At 58.8% G+C, this 20,915-nt stretch overlaps 1 protein-coding gene across 1 annotated transcript; it reads left to right on the top strand.

The window, feature by feature from the left end:
• Positions 1-16: 16 nt before the first annotated feature.
• SNW1 (SNW domain containing 1) lies at positions 17-20,420 on the top strand. Its single transcript, XM_075331244.1, has 14 exons — positions 17-92; positions 4,103-4,256; positions 4,334-4,495; positions 4,621-4,716; positions 15,589-15,695; positions 15,771-15,875; positions 15,951-16,020; positions 18,704-18,769; positions 18,847-18,963; positions 19,039-19,180; positions 19,252-19,348; positions 19,425-19,542; positions 19,712-19,872; positions 19,992-20,420. Exons 1-14 carry the CDS (start codon positions 79-81, stop codon positions 20,185-20,187), a joined length of 1,605 nt encoding a protein of 534 aa, XP_075187359.1. The 5' UTR covers positions 17-78; the 3' UTR covers positions 20,188-20,420.
• The last annotated feature ends 495 nt before the right edge of the window (positions 20,421-20,915 follow it).

Here is a 20,915-nt window from a genome sequence, read left to right as displayed (position 1 = left end):
CGCCGACCTGCTCATGTGACCTTTCGTCAGTTCCGGTCTAATGGAAAGCAGTTTCCGGTTGTAGGGACGATCGCAGAGATGGCGCTGGCGAGGTGAGGAGTCCGGGGCTCTAGGGCCTCATCTGCGGGAGCCATGGACTCGGGGGCAGCTGCGCGGAGGGAGGAGGACACGGCGCCTGGGGGTCCGGAAGAGCGGGTCTCCTCGGGATCAGTGCGGGGGGGAGAGGACGAGACGCCCCCCCCCCCCCAGGAGCGGTGCAGGGGGGAGGGGAGAGACGTCCCCCCAGGATCGGTGCAGGGGGGAGGGGAGAGACGTCCCCCCAGGATCGGTGCAGGGGGGAGGGGAGAGACGTCCCCCCAGGATCGGTGCAGGGGGGAGGGGAGAGACGTCCCCCCAGGATCGGTGCAGGGGGGAGGGGAGAGACGTCCCCCCAGGATCGGTGCAGGGGGGAGGGGAGAGACGTCCCCCCAGGATCGGTGCAGGGGGGGGAGAGAAGAGAGACTGCCCCCCAGGATCGGTGCAAGGGGGGGGGGGTTGAGAAGAGACGTCCCCCCAGGATCGGGGGGGAGGGGAGGTTTCGTTGGGGGAAGACGTGTTGGTGTAAAGGGGGGTCTTTCTCCTGGTGTAAAGGGGGGGGGTCTTTCTCCTGGTGTAAAGGGGGGGGGTCTTTCTCCTGGTGTAGGGGGGGGGGTCTTTCTCCTGGTGTAAAGGGGGGGGGTCTTTCTCCTGGTGTAAAGGGGGGGGGGGTCTTTCTCCTGGTGTAAAGGGGGGGGGGTCTTTCTCCTGGTGTAAAGGGGGGGGGGGGTCTTTCTCCTGGTGTAAAGGGGGGGGGGGGTCTTTCTCCTGGTGTAAAGGGGGGGGGGGGGGTCTTTCTCCTGGTGTAAAGGGGGGGGGGTCTTTCTCCTGGTGTAAAGGGGGGTGGTCTTTCTCCTGGTGTAAAGGGGGGGGGTCTTTCTCCTGGTGTAAAGGGGGGGGGGGGGGTGTCTTTCTCCTGGTGTAAAGGGGGGGGGGGGGTCTTTCTCCTGGTGTAAAGGGGGGGGTCTTTCTCCTGGTGTAAAGGGGGGGGGGGGTGTCTTTCTCCTGGTGTAAAGGGGGGGGGGGGGGTCTTTCTCCTGGTGTAAAGGGGGGGGTCTTTCTCCTGGTGTAAAGGGGGGGGTCTTTCTCCTGGTGTAAAGGGGGGGGGTCTTTCTCCTGGTGTAAAGGGGGGGGTTCTTTCTCCTGGTGTAAAGGGGGGGGGGTCTTTCTCCTGGTGTAAAGGGGGGGGTCTTTCTCCTGGTGTAAAGGGGGGGGGTCTTTCTCCTGGTGTAAAGGGGGGGGTCTTTCTCCTGGTGTAAAGGGGGGGGTCTTTCTCCTGGTGTAAAGGGGGGGGGTCTTTCTCCTGGTGTAAAGGGGGGGGGGTCTTTCTCCTGGTGTAAAGGGGGGGGGGGGTCTTTCTCCTGGTGTAAAGGGGGGGGGGTCTTTCTCCTGGTGTAAAGGGGGGGGGGTCTTTCTCCTGGTGTAAAGGGGGGGGGGTCTTTCTCCTGGTGTAAAGGGGGGGGGTCTTTCTCCTGGTGTAAAGGGGGGGGGGTCTTTCTCCTGGTGTAAAGGGGGGGGGGTCTTTCTCCTGGTGTAAAGGGGGGGGGGTCTTTCTCCTGGTGTAAAGGGGGGGGGGGTCTTTCTCCTGGTGTAAAGGGGGGGGGGGTCTTTCTCCTGGTGTAAAGGGGGGGGGGGTCTTTCTCCTGGTGTAAAGGGGGGGGGGTCTTTCTCCTGGTGTAAAGGGGGGGGGGTCTCCTTCTCCTGGTGCGGGGTGCGGGGGGGGTCTCCTTCTCCTGGTGCGGGGTGCGGGGGGGTCTCCTTCTCCTGGTGCGGGGTGCGGGGGGGGTCTCCTTCTCCTGGTGCGGGGTGCGGGGGGGGTCTCCTTCTCCTGGTGCGGGGTGCGGGGGGGGTCTCCTTCTCCTGGTGCGGGGTGCGGGGGGGTCTCCTTCTCCTGGTGCGGGGTGCGGGGGGGTCTCCTTCTCCTGGTGCGGGGTGCGGGGGGGTCTCCTTCTCCTGGTGCGGGGTGCGGGGGGGTCTCCTTCTCCTGGTGCGGGGTGCGGGGGGGTCTCCTTCTCCTGGTGCGGGGTGCGGGGGGGTCTCCTTCTCCTGGTGCGGGGTGCGGGGGGGTCTCCTTCTCCTGGTGCGGGGTGCGGGGGGGTCTCCTTCTCCTGGTGCGGGGTGCGGGGGGGTCTCCTTCTCCTGGTGCGGGGTGCGGGGGGGTCTCCTTCTCCTGGTGCGGGGTGCGGGGCGGGGTCTCCTTCTCCTGGTGCGGGGTGCGGGGCGGGGTCTCCTTCTCCTGGTGCGGGGTGCGGGGCGGGGTCTCCTTCTCCTGGTGCGGGGTGCGGGGCGGGGTCTCCTTCTCCTGGTGCAGGGTGCGGGGCGGGGTCTCCTTCTCCTGGTGCAGGGTGCGGGGCGGGGTCTCCTTCTCCTGGTGCAGGGTGCGGGGCGGGGTCTCCTTCTCCTGGTGCAGGGTGCGGGGCGGGGTCTCCTTCTCCTGGTGCAGGGTGCGGGGCGGGGTCTCCTTCTCCTGGTGCAGGGTGCGGGGCGGGGTCTCCTTCTCCTGGTGCAGGGTGCGGGGCGGGGTCTCCTTCTCCTGGTGCAGGGTGCGGGGCGGGGTCTCCTTCTCCTGGTGCAGGGTGCGGGGCGGGGTCTCCTTCTCCTGGTGCAGGGTGCGGGGCGGGGTCTCCTTCTCCTGGTGCAGGGTGCGGGGCGGGGTCTCCTTCTCCTGGTGCAGGGTGCGGGGCGGGGTCTCCTTCTCCTGGTGCAGGGTGCGGGGCGGGGTCTCCTTCTCCTGGTGCAGGGTGCGGGGCGGGGTCTCCTTCTCCTGGTGCAGGGTGCGGGGCGGGGTCTCCTTCTCCTGGTGCAGGGTGCGGGGCGGGGTCTCCTTCTCCTGGTGCAGGGTGCGGGGCGGGGTCTCCTTCTCCTGGTGCAGGGTGCGGGGCGGGGTCTCCTTCTCCTGGTGCAGGGTGCGGGGCGGGGTCTCCTTCTCCTGGTGCAGGGTGCGGGGCGGGGTCTCCTTCTCCTGGTGCAGGGTGCGGGGCGGGGTCTCCTTCTCCTGGTGCAGGGTGCGGGGCGGGGTCTCCTTCTCCTGGTGCAGGGTGCGGGGCGGGGTCTCCTTCTCCTGGTGCAGGGTGCGGGGCGGGGTCTCCTTCTCCTGGTGCAGGGTGCGGGGCGGGGTCTCCTTCTCCTGGTGCAGGGTGCGGGGCGGGGTCTCCTTCTCCTGGTGCAGGGTGCGGGGCGGGGTCTCCTTCTCCTGGTGCAGGGTGCGGGGCGGGGTCTCCTTCTCCTGGTGCAGGGTGCGGGGCGGGGTCTCCTTCTCCTGGTGCAGGGTGCGGGGCGGGGTCTCCTTCTCCTGGTGCAGGGTGCGGGGCGGGGTCTCCTTCTCCTGGTGCAGGGTGCGGGGCGGGGTCTCCTTCTCCTGGTGCAGGGTGCGGGGCGGGGTCTCCTTCTCCTGGTGCAGGGTGCGGGGCGGGGTCTCCTTCTCCTGGTGCAGGGTGCGGGGCGGGGTCTCCTTCTCCTGGTGCAGGGTGCGGGGCGGGGTCTCCTTCTCCTGGTGCAGGGTGCGGGGCGGGGTCTCCTTCTCCTGGTGCAGGGTGCGGGGCGGGGTCTCCTTCTCCTGGTGCAGGGTGCGGGGCGGGGTCTCCTTCTCCTGGTGCAGGGTGCGGGGCGGGGTCTCCTTCTCCTGGTGCAGGGTGCGGGGGGGGTCTCCTTCTCCTGGTGCAGGGGTGCGGGGGGGGTCTCCTTCTCCTGGGGCAGGGTGCGGGGGGGGGGTCTCCTGGTGCGGGGGGGGGGGGTTCTTTCTCCTGCACTTGGTGCAGGGGGGTCTCCTTCTCCTGGTGCAGGGTGCGGGGGGGTCTCTTTCTCCTGGTGCGGGGGGGTCTCTTTCTCCCGCTTCTGGTGCAGGGGGGTCTCTTTCTCCCGCTCTTGGTGCAGGGTGGGGGTCTCTTTTTCCTGGTGCAGGGTGCGGGGGGGGGTCTCTTTCTCCTGGTTGGGGGGGGTCTCTTTCTCCCGCTCTTGGTGCAGGTTGGGGGTCTCCTCTGTGTATGGTTCCCCTCTGACCGCCTGTGCCGGTCGCTGTTTCTCGCAGTTTTCTGCCGGCCCCCACACAGCTTTCCCAGGATCAGCTGGAGGCGGAGGAGAAGCTCCGCGCTCAGAGGTCTCGTCAGACTGCGCTGGTGACGTCACGCCGAGAGCCGCCTCCCTATGGCCATCGGAAAGGCTGGGTGCCCCGGAGCCTGGAGGTGAGCGGGGGGCCGGGCTCCACCCTCCCGGCTGCCGCAGACCCCGCTGTCTTCTCACTATCTTCTCCTCTGTGCAGGATTTTGCAGATGGCGGCGCCTTCCCGGAGATTCATGTGGCTCAGTACCCGCTGGAGATGGGGAGGAAGAAGCGCATGTCCAACGCCCTGGCCGTGCAGGTGGACGCCGAGGGCAAGATCAAGTACGACGCCATCGCTCGGCAGGGCCAGTCCAAGGAGAAGGTGAGGAGCCGCCAGGGGGCGCTGTACTGGACTATAGCTGCTGCCATCGCCCGTGTCCGCGGATCCTCCGGCCGGGCCCGTGCCGCCGGTCTTCGTTATCACTTTCTCTGCTTTGCATTTTCCAGGTCATATTCAGTAAATACACCGACCTCGTCCCTAAGGAGGTGATGGACGAAGACGACCCCGAGCTGCAGAGGCCGGACGAGGAGGCTGTTCGTGAGGTGCGGGGGATGGGTTTCAGATTTGGTGGCGCTGCCTCTTCTGGTGGCGGAGTGTGCTTTATACGTCAGTCCCCGGTCTGATACTCGCCATCACTACTGCTCCCCTCTGTCTCCGGCGAGCTCTGTGACGGCAGCGGTAGTGTTAGGCCGGAGTCACACTTGCCATTAACTCGCACGAGTGCAGTGTGAGAAATCCTTGCACTCGGACCAATGTTATGCAATGATTCAGCTCCATCTGCCATTTATTTCTCACTCCAAATCAGACTGAGAAAAAAATCCCAGCATGCTGCGTTTTGTAGAGTTTCACGTGCGAGTCACTCCAATACAAGTCTATGGGAGCGGGTAAATAAACGGACGGCACACTGACGGCACACTGACGGCACACTGACGGCACACTGACGGCACACTGACGGCACACTGACGGCACACTGACGGCACACTGACGGCACACTGACGGCACACGGACCATCCTACTGACGGCACACGGACCATCCTACTGACGGCACACGGACCATCCTACTGACGGCACACGGACCATCCTACTGACGGCACACGGACCATCCTACTGACGGCACACGGACCATCCTACTGACGGCACACGGACCATCCTACTGACGGCACACGGACCATCCTACTGACGGCACACGGACCATCCTACTGACGGCACACGGACGACACACGGACCATCCTACTGACGACACACGGACCATCCTACTGACGGCACACTGACGACACACGGACCATCCTACTGACGGCACACTGACGGCACACGGACCATCCTACTGACGGCACACTGACGACACACGGACCATCCTACTGACGGCACACTGACGGCACACGGACCATCCTACTGACGGCACACTGACGACACACGGACCATCCTACTGACGGCACACTGACGACACACGGACCATCCTACTGACGGCACACTGACGGCACACGGACCATCCTACTGACGGCACACTGACGGCGCACTGACGGCACACGGACCATCCTACTGACGGCACACTGACGACACACGGACCATCCTACTGACGGCACACTGACGACACACGGACCATCCTACTGACGGCACACTGACGACACACGGACCATCCTACTGACGGCACACTGACGGCACACGGACCATCCTACTGACATGCGTTCTTCTAAATACCTTTATCGCAGGTTGCAGAAAACACTGGAAATGAGTGAGGTCTCTCTCTGTCTCCCCCCTCTCTCATACTCGCTGATCACCGGCGTGGCGCTGCACGGCTGTCACACTGCTCCGGCGGCTTTTCCTCTTTTGAAAAGAAGGGAATTTTGTTACTTACCGTAAATTCCTTTTCTTCTAGCTCCTATTGGGAGACCCAGACGATTGGGTGTATAGCACTGCCTCCGGAGGCCACACAAAGCACTACACTAAAAAGTGTAAGGCCCCTCCCCTTCTGGCTATACACCCCCAGTGGGATCACTGGCTCACCAGTTTTAGTGCAAAAGCAAGAAGGAGGAAAGCCAAGAACTGGTTTAAACAAATTCACTCCGAAGTAACATCGGAGAACTGAAAACCATTCAACATGAACAACATGTGTACCCGAAAAACAACCAAAAATCCCGAAGGACAACAGGGCGGGTGCTGGGTCTCCCAATAAGAGCTAGAAGAAAAGGAATTTACGGTAAGTAACAAAATTCCCTTCTTCTTCGGCGCTCCATTGGGAGACCCAGACGATTGGCACGTCCAAAAGCAATCCCTGGGTGGGTAAAGAAATACCTCATGTTAGAGCTGCAAAGACAGCCCTCCCCTACGGGGAGGCAACTGCCGCCTGCAGGACTCTTCTACCTAGGCTGGCGTCCGCCGAAGCATAGGTATGCACCTGATAATGTTTGGTGAAAGTGTGCAGACTCGACCAGGTAGCTGCCTGGCACACCTGTTGAGCCGTAGCCTGGTGCCGTAATGCCCAGGACGCACCCACGGCTCTGGTAGAATGGGCCTTCAGCCCTGATGGAACCGGAAGCCCAGCAGAACGGTAGGCTTCAAGAATTGGTTCTTTGATCCATCGAGCCAGGGTGGCTTTGGAAGCCTGCGACCCTTTGCGCTTACCAGCGACAAGGACAAAGAGTGTATCCGAGCGGCGCAGGGGCGCCGTGCGGGAAATGTAGATTCTGAGTGCTCTCACCAGATCCAACAAATGTAAATCCTTTTCATACCGATGAACTGCATGCGGATAAAAGGAAGGCAAAGAGATATCCTGATTAAGATGAAAAGAGGATACCACCTTCGGGAGAAACTCCTGAATGGGGCGCAGCACTACCTTGTCCTGGTGGAACACCAGGAAAGGAGCTTTGGATGACAGCGCTGCTAGCTCAGACACTCTCCGAAGAGACGTGACCGCTACCAGAAAGGCCACTTTCTGTGAGAGTCGAGAAAGTGACACATCCCTCAGAGGCTCGAAGGGCGGCTTCTGGAGAGCAACAAGGACCTTGTTTAGATCCCACGGATCTAACGGCCGCCTGTACGGAGGTACGATATGACAAACCCCCTGCAGGAACGTGCGCACCTGAGAAAGTCGTGCTAGACGCTTCTGAAAAAACACGGATAGTGCCGAGACTTGCCCTTTAAGGGAGCCGAGCGACAAGCCCTTTTCCAACCCAGATTGCAGGAAGGAAAGAACGACAGGTAACGCGAATGGCCAGGGGGATACTCCTTGTGCAGAGCACCAGGATAAGAAAATCTTCCACGTTCTGTGGTAGATCTCAGCAGAAGTGGACTTCCTAGCCTGTCTCATGGTGGCCACGACCCCTTGGGGTAATCCTGAAGACGCTAGGATCCAGGACTCAATGGCCACACAGTCAGGTTCAGGGCCGCAGAATTCCGATGGAAAAACGGCCCTTGGGACAGTAAGTCTGGACGGTCTGGTAGTGCCCACGGTTGGCCGACCGTGAGATGCCACAGATCCGGGTACCACGACCTCCTCGGCCAGTCTGGGGCGACGAGTATGACGCGGCCGCAATCGGATCTGATCTTGCGTAACACTCTGGGCAAGAGTGCCAGAGGTGGAAACACATAAGGGAGCCGGAACTGCGACCAATCTTGCACTAAGGCGTCTGCCGCCAGAGCTCTTTGATCGCGAGACCGCGCTATGAAGGTCGGGACCTTGTTGTTGTGCCGAGACGCCATTAGGTCGACGTCCGGCCTCCCCCAGCGGCAGCAGATTTCCTGAAACACGTCCGGGTGAAGGGACCATTCCCCTGCGTCCATGCCCTGGCGACTGAGGAAGTCTGCTTCCCAGTTTTCTACGCCCGGGATGTGAACTGCGGATATGGTGGATGCTCTTTCCTCCACCCACATCAGAATCCGCCTGACTTCCTGGAAGGCTTGCCGACTGCGTGTCCCTCCTTGGTGGTTGATGTATGCCACCGCTGTGGAGTTGTCCGACTGAATTCGGATCTGCTTTCCTTCCAGCCACTGCTGGAAGGCTAGTAGGGCAAGATACACTGCCCTGATTTCCAGAACATTGATCTGAAGGGTGGACTCCTGCTGAGTCCACGTCCCTTGAGCCCTGTGGTGGAGAAAAACTGCTCCCCACCCTGACAGACTCGCGTCTGTCGTGACCACTGCCCAGGATGGGGGCAGGAATGATCTTCCCTGCGATAATGAGGTGGGAAGAAGCCACCATTGCAGAGAGTCCTTGGTCATCTGAGAAAGGGAGACTTTCCTGTCTAGGGAAGTTGTCTTCCCGTCCCACTGGCGGAGAATGTCCCATTGAAGTGGGCGCAGATGAAACTGCGCAAACGGGACTGCCTCCATTGCTGCCACCATCTTCCCTAGGAAGTGCATGAGGCGCCTTAAGGGGTGCGACTGACCCTGAAGGAGAGACTGCACCCCTGTCTGTAGTGACCGCTGCTTGTCCAGCGGAAGCTTCACTATCGCTGGCAGAGTATGAAACTCCATGCCAAGATACGTTAGTGATCGAGTCGGTGCCAGGTTTGACTTTGAAAAGTTGATGATCCACCCGAAAGTCTAGAGAGTCTCCAGCGCAACATTCAGGCTGTGTTGGCATGCCTCTTGAGAGGGTGCTTTGACAAGTAGATCGTCTAAGTAAGGGATCACCGAATGTCCCTGAGAATGCAAGACTGCTACCACTGCCGCCATGACCTTGGTAAAAACCCGTGGGGCTGTCGCCAGACCAAATGGCAGAGCTACGAACTGGAGATGGTCGTCTCCTATCACGAAACGTAGAAAACGTTGGTGCTCTGTAGCAATCGGCACGTGGAGATAAGCATCTTTGATGTCTTTTGATGCAAGGAAATCTCCTTGAGACATTGAGGCAATGACGGAGCGGAGGGATTCCATCCGGAACCGCCTGGCGTTCACATGCTTGTTGAGCAGCTTTAGGTCCAGAACAGGACGGAACGAGCCGTCCTTTTTTGGAACCACGAAGAGATTGGAGTAAAAACCTTGCCCTTGTTCCTGCAGAGGAACAGGGATCACCACTCCTTCTGCTCTTAGTGAGCACACCGCCTGCAGCAGGGCATCTGCTCGGTCGGGATGTGGGGAGGTTCTGAAGAACCGAGGCGGAGGATGAGAACTGAATTCTATCCTGTACCCGTGAGACAAAATGTCTGCTACCCACCGGTCTTTGACCTGTGGCAGCCAAATGTCGCAAAAGCGGGAGAGCCTGCCACCGACCGAGGACGCGGAGGGATGAGGCCGAAAGTGATGAGGCAGCCGCCTTGGAAGCGGTTCCTCCGGTTGTTTTCTTGGGGCGTGAGTGAGCCCGCCAGGAATCTGAGCTCCTTTGCTCCTTCTGAGTCCCTTTGGACGAGGAGAATTGGGCCCTGCCCGAGCCTCGAAAGGACCGAAACCTCGACTGCCACTTCCTCTGTTGAGGTTTGCTTGATCTGGGCTGGGGTAAGGAGGAGTCTTTACCCTTGGATTGCTTAATGATTTCAGCCAATTGTTCACCAAACAGTCTATCTACAGATAGCGGCAAGCTGGTTAAACATTTCTTGGAAGCAGAATCTGCTTTCCATTCCTTTAACCACAAGGCTCTGCGCAAAACCACAGAGTTGGCAGACGCCATTGAGGTACGGCTTGTAGAGTCCAGGACAGCGTTGATAGCGTAAGTCGCAAACGCAGACATTTGCGAGGTTAGGGACGCTACTCGCGGCACTGCTGGACGTATGATAGAGTCCACCTGTGCCAGACCAGCTGAAATAGCTTGGAGTGCCCACACGGCCGCGAATGCTGGAGCAAACGACGCGCCGATAGCTTCATAGACAGACTTTAACCAAAGGTCCATCTGTCTGTCATTGGCATCTTTAAGTGAAGCCCCATCCTCCACTGCAACTATGGATCTAGCTGCAAGCCTGGAGATTGGGGGATCCACCTTTGGACACTGGGTCCAGCGTTTGACCACGTCAGGGGGAAAGGGATAACGTGTATCCTTAAGACGTTTGGAGAAACGCTTATCAGGGTAAGCATGGTGTTTCTGGACTGATTCTCTGAAGTCAGAGTGGTCCAGAAAAGTACTCAATTTACGCTTGGGATACCTGAAATGGAACTTCTCCTGCTGTGCAGCTGCCTCCTCTGCAGAAGGGGCAGGGGGAGAAATATCCAACAGTCTATTGATGGCCGCTATAAGGTCATTTACCATGGCGTCACCATCAGGAGTATCCAGATTGAGAGCGGTTTCAGGATTAGACTCCTGATCACCCACCTCTGTCTCATCATATAGAGACCCTTCTCGCTGAGACCCTGATCCGCGTGATGACGTGGAGGGTCTCTCCCAGCGAGCACGCTTAGGCTGCCTGGGACTGTCATCTGAATCAGAGCCGTCAGGCTGAGATGCCTGGGACCCCCTTGAAGCACGGATTAACTCCAACTGAGGGGGACCGGGGAACATTGCCGCAGCAGTGTCCATGGACTGAGTAACTGGCCTGGCCTGCAAGGTCTCTAGTATCTTTGTCATAGTGACAGACATCTTGTCAGCAAAAACTGCAAACTCTGTCCCCGTCACCGGGACAGGGTTCACCGGCGACTCTGCCTGGGCCACTACCACCATAGACTCCGGCTGACGAAGTGGCACAGGGACCGAACATTGCACACAATGGGGGTCATTGGAACCTGCCGGTAGATCAGCCCCACAAGCGGCACAAGCAGCGCTTACAGCCTGTGTCTTGGCACCCTTGCGTTTTGCGGATGACATGTTGTCGTCTCCTCAGAGCAAGATAGGGTATACAGCCAAGAAGCGACCTTACAGTGCAATATATATATACATATATATATATGGTATAGAGAAAAAAAGGTACACCAATATAACACTGTGGCACTAGTGGGGCCAGCACTAAAAGTGCTGCTTACCGCCCGCTTAACGCGGGTGTGTGGTCGCCAGAAATCCCTTGTCTGGGTCTCCCAGAGCCTGTGTCCGTTCTCCAGCCAGACTGCATGTAGGAATGGCTGCCGGCGTCCTATGGAGAGGGGCGGGCCCTGGGCGTGTGCAGACAAAGAGCGGGAAACCAGCGTCCCCCTGTGCTCAGTGAGAGGGCTGGAGCATGTAAATAAGACTCCAGCCCTCGGCGCTGATTAATCGTACAGCGTCTCTCCCTTGCCCTGATTGACAGGGTGGGGGCGGGAACGAAGCGGAGCTAGGCCGCAGAAGCCGGGGACTAAATTTATAAGCGACGCCGTCGTAAAAGCACGGTCAGCGCTAAGTCCCCGGCGCACTACAAGTCTCAGCCGCGCCGCCGCTCCAGGGGCGGTCGGCGCGGCAGTCCCCAACACATAAAGTCACTCAGAAAAACTGTAGTGACTGTAACCCCAGCGCGCAGCGCTACTGTCCCCGGCGCACTAGCACACCCAGCAAGTCTGGAATGTGCGCGGCCTGTTTGGGACACAGAGTACCTGAATGTCGCAGGGCCTTGTCCCTGAACGGTACCCAGCTCCGTATCCAGCAGGTTCTATGGGTCTGTGGATGGAGCCCGGCCTCAGGGCTTGGGGGCCGGTAAGATCCCACTTCCTCAGAGCCCCTCAGGGGGATGGGGAAGGAAAACAGCATGTGGGCTCCAGCCTCCGTACCCACAGTGGGTACCTCAACCTTAACAAACACCGCCGACATAAAGTGGGGTGAGAAGGGAGCATGCTGGGGGCCCTAGTATGGGCCCTCTTTTCTTCCATCCGACATAGTCAGCAGCTGCTGCTGACTAAACAGTGGAGCTATGCGTGGATGTCTGACCTCCTTCGCACAAAGCAGAAAACTGGTGAGCCAGTGATCCCACTGGGGGTGTATAGCCAGAAGGGGAGGGGCCTTACACTTTTTAGTGTAATGCTTTGTGTGGCCTCCGGAGGCAGTACTATACACCCAATCGTCTGGGTCTCCCAATGGAGCGCCGAAGAAAGTCGGCCGCTCGTTACCTCCATGTATTCACTGCTTTCCCCGCCCACCGGTGCTTATGATTGGTTGCAGCCAGACACCCCCCCACGTTGAGTGACATCTGTCTCACTGCAACCAATCACAGCTGCCAGTGGGTGTGTCTATATCGTGCAGTAAATTAAAAAATTTAAAAAAAAAACAAAACATGCGGTTCCCCCCAATTTTGATACCAACCAGGGTAAAGCCACACGGCTGGAGGCTGGTATTGTCAGGATGGGGAGCGCCACATTATGGGGAGCCCCCCAGCCTAACAATATCAGCCAGCAGCCGTCCGGAATAGCTGCATCCATTAAATGCGACAGTCCCGGGACTGTCCCCAGCTCATCCAGAATTGCCCTGGTGCGGTGGCAATCGAGGTAATAAGGAGTTAATGGAAGCAGCCTATAGCTGCCACTAAGTCCTAGGTAAATCATGGCAGGCGTCTCCCCAAGATACCTTCCATGATTAATCTGTAAGATAAAGAAAATCTCCCCAAGATACCTTCCATGATTAATCTGTAAGATAAAGAAAATGAAGACATACACCAAAAAAAACCTTTATTTGAAATAAATGACAAAAAAAAACACCCTCTTTCACCACTTTATTCAAGTCCCCATATACCCCTCCATGTCTGACGTAATCCACGGAGGTTGCACAACGCTTTCAGCTCTGCTACATCAGAAGCTGACAGCGTGCGGTCACAGACCACGATCGCTCTCTGTGAGCTCCCCGCAGCGACTGAAGTGAGTCCCGCTATCAGCGATGACGTCACTCAGGTTACCCGCGGCTACAGATCTCAGCGGGAGGACTTCTGCTGTGGCTGCGGGTAACCTCAGTGACGGCACCGCTGATAGCAGAGATCACTGCAGTCACTCAGGGGATTCACCTGTGAACAAAAATCAGGCCATGCCACACAGACAGAGCCGCGGGATGACAATGAAGTCGGGTGAAGTTCATCCGAGTTCATTCTGATCGTGCGGCTCTTTCTGTGTCTGCTGTCATCTGCCATTCAGCTCTGCTACATGGCTCTGTCTGTGTCTGCTGTCATCTGCCATTCAGCTCTGCTACATGGCTCTGTCTGTGTCTGCTGTCAGCGGCCATTCAGCTCTGCTACATGGCTCTGTCTGTGTCTGCTGTCAGCGGCCATTCAGCTCTGCTACATGGCTCTGTCTGTCTGCTGTTAGCGGCCATTCAGCTCTGCTACATGGCTCTGTCTGTGTCTGCTGTCAGCGGCCATTCAGCTCTGCTACATGGCTCTGTCTGTGTCTGCTGTCATCTGCCATTCAGCTCTGCTACATGGCTGTCTGTGGCTGCTGTCAGCGGCCATTCAGCTCTGCTACATGGCTCTGTCTGTGTCTGCTGTCAGCGGCCATTCAGCTCTGCTACATGGCTGTCTGTGTCTGCTGTCAGCGGCCATTCAGCTCTGCTACATGGCTCTGTCTGTGTCTGCTGTCAGCGGCCATTCAGCTCTGCTACATGGCTCTGTCTGTGTCTGCTGTCATCTACCATTCAGCTCTGCTACATGGCTCTGTCTGTGTCTTCTGTTAGCGGCCATGTAGCAGAGCTGAATGGCAGATGACATAGCTGCTGAGAATAAAAACGGATCACACACGGATCGCACATTGCAGTTGCATTGTACACGGATCAACACTCGCACAGAGCTCGTGCTACTTTTTAGCATGAGACTCGGTCCGATTTTACACTGGCAAGTGTGACTCCAGCCTTCCATGGAGAATCTGGAGGTCACAACTCAAAGCGTAAAGCAGAAGGGGGGGGGGAGGACTTGTCCCCGGCCTCGTCTGTGTGGGGGAGCCGAGCCTCGGCCTTGTCTGTGGGAGGAGCGGAGCCTCGCCCCCGGCCTCGTCTGTCGGGTGGGGGGGGGCCTCTGTTATGATCCGATGTTTAATGACTACCATGAAAACAATTCCCCAGAATCGTAGGTAATAAAGTACCGACCGCAAGCCCTGAACTTAACACCACACTAGAAGTAGCTGGGCAGCATGCCTAACAACCTAGATGCCTCAAACCCAGCCGGAGGACTACATAGCCTACAAGGCAGAAAGTGAAAAGAAATTATCTTGCCTCAGAGCAGATTTCCCCAAAGACAATAGACAGCCTCCCACATGTCCACTGAGCAAAGATGAAAAGACATACACAGACAGAGCAAGATGGAGCAAAGAGAGGCCACACTATACTAAATACAAAAGACAGGATAGGGAACTCTTGTGGTCGGCATGAAAAACTCTATCAAAACGTCCTACCCGGAATGTGCAAAAAAGAAGAGTAATCTAATACTCGCACGTTCACAATCCGTACAAGACTCTGGTAGGAAAAGCAATTACCCTGCCGACTAAAGGTGGTGTCACACATAGCGACAACGACGTCGCTGCTACGTCACCATTTTCTGTGACGTAGCAGCGACGTCCCGTCGCTGTCGCTGTGTGTGACATCCAGCAACGAGCTGGCCCCTGCTGTGAGGTCGCCGGTCGTTGCTGAATGTCCAGCTTCATTTTTTGGTCGTCGCTCTCCCGGTGTGACGCACACATCGCTGTGTGTGACAGCGAGATAGCGACAAATGAAGCGAGCAGGGAGCAGGAGCCGGCGTCTGGCAGCTGCGGAAAGCTGTAACCACGGTAAACATCGGGTAACCAAGGGAAGACCTTTCCCTGGTTACCCGATATTTACCTTCGTTACCAGCCTCTGCAGCTCTCACGCTGCCAGCGCCAGCTCCTGTTCCCTGCACACGTAGCTGCAGTACACATCGGGTTAATTAACCCTATGTGTACTGTAGCTAGGAGAGCAAGGAGCCAGCGCTAAGCAGTGTGTGTGGCTCCCTGCTCTCTGCACATGTAGCGACATTATGATCGCTGCTGCGTCGCTGTTTGACAGCTAAGCAGCGATCATAACAGCGACTTACAAGGTCGCTGCTACGTCACAGAAAATGGTGACGTAACAGCGACGTCGTCGCTGTCGTTTAGTGTGACCCCCAGCTTAACCCTTGCTAAGATTAATACCATAGACTGACTAGAAAGATAAATCTTCCTTATCTGAAGGCACAAACAAAACAGGATTCAATACAAAAACCTTCAGAGATAATTCACAGAAGCAATAAGCAAATAACACACACAAAGTATGAAGCAAAACCAAGAACTTAGCTTGATAGCGGGGAAGCCAGGACAAGAGACAGATTCCTATAGTCTCTGGAATTTCAGACAACTGGCAGAGACAAACAGCCAACACACGCCTATATCCAAAATCAAGGTTTGAGCTGCCAACCAGGTGTGTAGAACTGAGGAACAGAATCTGACCACTAACCTCAGCGACCACCGGAGGGAGTCCAAGAGCGGAGCTCTACCAGACACCATTCACAACAGGCCTCGCCCCCGGCCTCACCGGGTAGGGGCGTGGGGGGTTTGAGTATAAGAGTAGGTGCAAGAACCTTGGGGTGAAAGCCGCTATAGTGATGGTTGTGATCTTCTAGCTCACAGAGAAGACCCGTCAGGCCCTGGATAAAGCGGTGTCCCAGAAGATAGCGGCAGCCATGCCAGTGCGGGCAGCAGACAAGTTGGCCCCTGCACAGTACATCCGGTGAGTGGCCCCCGCAGTGTTATGGGAGCCAGTGGGGGGGGTCACACCTTAAATAATGACGCTTTGCTCTCTCAGGTACACGCCGTCTCAGCAGGGGGTCGCATTTAACTCTGGAGCTAAACAGAGGGTCATCCGGATGGTGGAGATGCAGAAAGACCCCATGGAGCCGCCTCGCTTCAAGTGAGTATTTCCTGGGCGCAGAGAGGTAGGAGGTGAGAAAATGGGAGGACCGCTAACATTGCCGTCTTTTCTCAGGATTAACAAGAAGATTCCTCGCGGCCCCCCGTCCCCGCCGGCGCCTGTTATGCATTCTCCCAGCAGGAAGGTTGGTGCCGCCTCGAGCCTCTGCGTCCTTTCCTCGTAATATGACGTGGCTGAGATCGCAGAGGACAAGGAGCAGTCATTAATTTCCGGTGCCGCGAGATGGGCACAGGGTGGGGACCCCGCTATGAGCTGTGCCATCGGTAGTTAGGCCAGCTGAGGGCAGGCGGCACGTGTCTGGAGCAATGGATGAGGTCCGGTTCTCGGCTATCAGACATGGCCTGGACCTGGGGAGACCGCAGCTATCTCTGATTAGCCACCCTGGCACAACGGCGGCTCCCCCACACATTACCGTCGTGGCTGAATGACCTCGCTGCCTAGCGGCTATCCCCTGCTGATGGGGTACACGGATCAGACCCCTCATGTATGACCTGCCGTGTCCTCGCTGCCTGGCGGCTATCCCCTGCTGATGGGGTACACGGATCAGACCCCTCGTGTCTGACTCGCTGTGTCCTTGCTGCCTGGCAGCTATCCCCTGCTGATGGGGTACACGGATCAGACCCCTCGTGTGTGACCCGCTGTGTCCTCGCTGCCTGGCGGCTATCCCCTGCTGATGGGGTACACAGATCAGACCCTTCGTGTGTGACCTGCTGTGTCCTCGCTGCCTGGCGGCTATCCCCTGCTGATGGGGTACACAGATCAGACCCCTCGTGTGTGACCCGCTGTGTCCTCGCTGCCTGGCGGCTATCCCCTGCTGATGGGGTACTTGGATCCGACCCCACGTGTGTGTGACCCGCTGTGTCCTCGCTGCCTGGCGGCTATTCCCTGCTGATGGGGTACACAGATCAGACTCCTCGTGTGTGACCCGCTGTGTCCTCGCTGCCTGGCGGCTATCCCCTGCTGATGGGGTACACAGATCAGACCCCTCGTGTGTGACCCGCTGTGTCCTCACTGCCTGGCGGCTATCCCCTGCTGATGGGGTACACAGATCGGACCCCTCGTGTCTGACTCAGTGTCCTTGCTGCCTGGCGGCTATCCCCTGCTGATGGGGTACACAGATCAGACCCCTCGTGTGTGACCCGCTGTGTCCTTGCTGCCTGGTGGCTATCCCCTGCTTATGGGGTACACAGATCAGACCCCTCGTGTGTGACCCGCTGTGTCCTCGCTGCCTGGCGGCTATCCCCTGCTGATGGGGTACACAGATCGGACCCCTCGTGTCTGACTCAGTGTCCTTGCTGCCTGGCGGCTATCCCCTGCTGATGGGGTACACAGATCAGACCCCTCGTGTGTGACCCGCTGTGTCCTTGCTGCCTGGTGGCTATCCCCTGCTGATGGGGTACACGGATCAGACCCCTCGTGTCTGACTCGCTGTGTCCTTGCTGCCTGGCAGCTATCCCCTGCTGATGGGGTACACGGATCAGACCCCTCGTGTGTGACCCGCTGTGTCCTCGCTGCCTGGCGGCTATCCCCTGCTGATGGGGTACACAGATCGGACCCCTCGTGTCTGACTCAGTGTCCTTGCTGCCTGGCGGCTATCCCCTGCTGATGGGGTACACAGATCAGACCCCTCGTGTGTGACCCGCTGTGTCCTTGCTGCCTGGTGGCTATCCCCTGCTGATGGGGTACACAGATCAGACCCCTCGTGTGTGACCCGCTGTGTCCTTGCTGCCTGGTGGCTATCCCCTGCTGATGGGGTACACAGATCAGACCCCTCGTGTGTGACCCGCTGTGTCCTCGCTGCCTGGCGGCTATCCCCTGCTGATGGGGTACACAGATCGGACCCCTCGTGTCTGACTCAGTGTCCTTGCTGCCTGGCGGCTATCCCCTGCTGATGGGGTACACAGATCAGACCCCTCGTGTGTGACCCGCTGTGTCCTTGCTGCCTGGTGGCTATCCCCTGCTGATGGGGTACACAGATCAGACCCCTCGTGTGTGACCCGCTGTGTCCTCCCTGCCTGGCGGCTATTCCCTGCTGATGGGGTACACAGATCAGACCCCTCGTGTGTGACCCGCTGTGTCCTTGCTGCCTGGTGGCTATCCCCTGCTGATGGGGTACACAGATCAGACCCCTCGTGTGTGACCCGCTGTGTCCTTGCTGCCTGGTGGCTATCCCCTGCTGATGGGGTACACAGATCAGACCCCTCGTGTGTGACCCGCTGTGTCCTCGCTGCCTGGCGGCTATCCCCTGCTGATGGGGTACACAGATCGGACCCCTCGTGTCTGACTCAGTGTCCTTGCTGCCTGGCGGCTATCCCCTGCTGATGGGGTACACAGATCAGACCCCTCGTGTGTGACCCGCTGTGTCCTTGCTGCCTGGTGGCTATCCCCTGCTGATAGGGTACACAGATCAGACCCCTCGTGTGTGACCCGCTGTGTCCTCCCTGCCTGGCGGCTATTCCCTGCTGATGGGGTACACAGATCAGACCCCTCGTGTGTGACCCGCTGTGTCCTCGCTGCCTGGTGGCTATCCCCTGCTGATGGGGTACACGGATCAGACCCCTCGTGTGTGACCCGCTGTGTCCTCGCTGCCTGGCGGCTATCCCCTGCTGATCGGGTACACAGATCAGACCCCTCGTGTGTGACCCGCTGTGTCCTCGCTGCCTGGCGGCTATCCCCTGCTGATGGGGTACACGGATCAGACCCCTCATGTATGACCCGCTGTGTCCTCGCTGCCTGGCGGCTATCCCCTGCTGATGGGGTACACGGATCAGACCCCTCATGTATGACCTGCCGTGTCCTCTTTGCAGATGACTGTGAAGGAGCAGCAGGAGTGGAAGATCCCACCGTGTATCTCCAACTGGAAGAACGCCAAGGTAAGGAGGCCCTCTTCCGGGTCGGCCCCCGGCTCTGCTCGCTGTCAGGGACGCCACTATTGTGCTGCTCTCCACAGGGTTACACCATCCCCCTGGACAAGCGGCTGGCTGCCGATGGCCGAGGGCTGCAGACCGTCCACATTAATGAGAACTTTGCGAAATTGGCTGAGGCGCTGTATATTGCTGACCGGAAGGTGAGTCCCTCTCGTGGCGCCTTGTCTGCAGCCTCCCGCCAGCGTCACTGAGGAGCCATCTTTGTGGTTTTGTAGGCCAGAGAAGCTGTGGAGATGAGAGCCCAGGTGGAGAGGAAGATGGCGCAGAAGGAAAAGGAGAAGAAGGAAGAGAAGCTGCGCGAGCTGGCACAGATCGCTCGAGAGCGAAGAGCCGGCATTAAGTCTCATGCGGAGAAGGGTGAGTGAAGGGAGATGAGGGGCGGCTGGCGGGGTCCCCCACAACTCACTACATGTGCTTACACTCCGCAGAGGACGGTGACGCCAGAGAGCGTGATGAGATCCGAGACAACAGGCGGAAAGAGCGGCAGCATGAGCGCAACCTGTCCCGAGCGGCTCCAGATAAGAGGTGAGGCCGGAGTGTTGGGGTCCTGTGCTGGACTCCGGGGGGCTTTACTTACTGTAATGTGCCCTCTGTCTGCCAGGTCCAAGCTTCAGAGGAATGAAGACCGTGACATCAGTGAGCAGATCGCCCTAGGAATCCCGAGCCAGCGACCGTCCGCAGAGGTCCAGTACGACCAGCGGCTCTTCAACCAGAGCAGGGTACGAGCACCGTCATAGCGGGCGTGACAGACGAGCCCCTGGCTCTGCCGCGTGGGCCTCGGGCTAGTTATGGCGGCGATGACTGAGCAGCTTTGTGCGCAGGGTCTCCGGACCCTACGTGCGGGGAGCCGACCGTCCGCCTCACCCTGTGTGATTGTTTCGACTGCAGGGTCTGGACAGCGGCTTTGCCGGTGGGGAGGACGAGACGTACAACGTGTACTCCCAGCCCTGGAGGAGCAGCAAAGAGGTGGCGCAGACAATCTACCGGCCCAAGAACACCGACTCCGACATGTACAGCACCGACATAGACACTCTGATGAAGACCAACAGGTGAGACGCTTCCGGGAGCCCACCATGCCTGCGCCGGACCCTCCCACATCCGGGCCTTGTCTCTATTGGGAAGGATTGCCGCTGCCGTTAACCCCTTCTTTTCCTCATCACCTCCGCAGGTTTGTCCCAGATAAGGATTTCTCGGGCTCCGATCGGAAGCAGCGCAGGGACGGCCCGGTGCAGTTTGAGGAGGATCCTTTCGGTTTGGATAAATTCTTGGAAGAAGCCAAACAGCATGGAGGCTCTAAACGCCCGTCAGACAGCGGCCGCGTCAAGGAGCACGAGCACGAAGGCAAGAAGCGCAGGAAGGAGTGAGGGGCCGGCTCCTCGCGGACTGACGGGGCCCGTGTCTGGTCCCAGGGGCCCGTGTACATAGGCAGCAAGTGGTGTGTGCCCCCGGGGCCTGCACTGACACCGCAGCAATGTCAGCAGCGCTCCGGGTCGGCTGCTGGACTGTTGTGCATTGCTGTGAACTCATGGGCAGTGATGGCCGGGGCTTCTATCTTCTGTTGTATTTAAAGTTTTAAAATAATAAAATAGTAAAGGAATCTGCGGTCAGCTGCTGTGGAGGGGACTACAGGTGCCAGCATGCCCCGGAATCTGCCTGTCCTGCGGAGGGGAGAACTACAGGTGCCAGCATGCCCCGGAATCTGCCTGTCCTGCGGAGGGGAGAACTACAGGTGCCAGCATGCCCCGGAATCTGCCTGTCCTGCGGAGGGGAGAACTACAGGTGCCAGCATGCCCCGGAATCTGCCTGTCCTGCGGAGGGGAGAACTACAGGTGCCAGCATGCCCCGGAATCTGCCTGTCCTGGGAGGGGAGAACTACAGGTGCCAGCATGCCCCGGAATCTGCCTGTCCTGGGGGGGGACTACAGGTGCCAGCATGCCCCGGAATCTGCCTGTCCTGGGGGGGGACTACAGGTGCCAGCATGCCCCGGAATCTGCCTGTCCTGGGGGGGGGGGAGACTACAGGTGCCAGCATGCCCCGGAATCTGCCTGTCCTGGGGTGGGGGGTGGGGGGGGACTACAGGTGCCAGCATGCC

The sequence above is a fragment of the Anomaloglossus baeobatrachus genome, chromosome 12 (assembly GCF_048569485.1).
Source record: "Anomaloglossus baeobatrachus isolate aAnoBae1 chromosome 12, aAnoBae1.hap1, whole genome shotgun sequence".
Taxonomy (NCBI): domain Eukaryota; kingdom Metazoa; phylum Chordata; class Amphibia; order Anura; family Aromobatidae; genus Anomaloglossus; species Anomaloglossus baeobatrachus.
Note: the sequence above shows the minus strand (reverse complement) of the source record. Positions and strands in the feature narration are given on the sequence as shown.

What these genes read in the sequence shown, in the direction of transcription:
- SNW1 (XM_075331244.1), top strand. An exon ending in AGGGCCAGTCCAAGGAGAAG is followed by an intron (nt 4,496 to 4,620) that starts GTGAGGAGCCGC and finishes TGCATTTTCCAG; the next exon opens with GTCATATTCAGTAAATACAC. An exon ending in ACGAGGAGGCTGTTCGTGAG is followed by an intron (nt 4,717 to 15,588) that starts GTGCGGGGGATG and finishes GTGATCTTCTAG; the next exon opens with CTCACAGAGAAGACCCGTCA.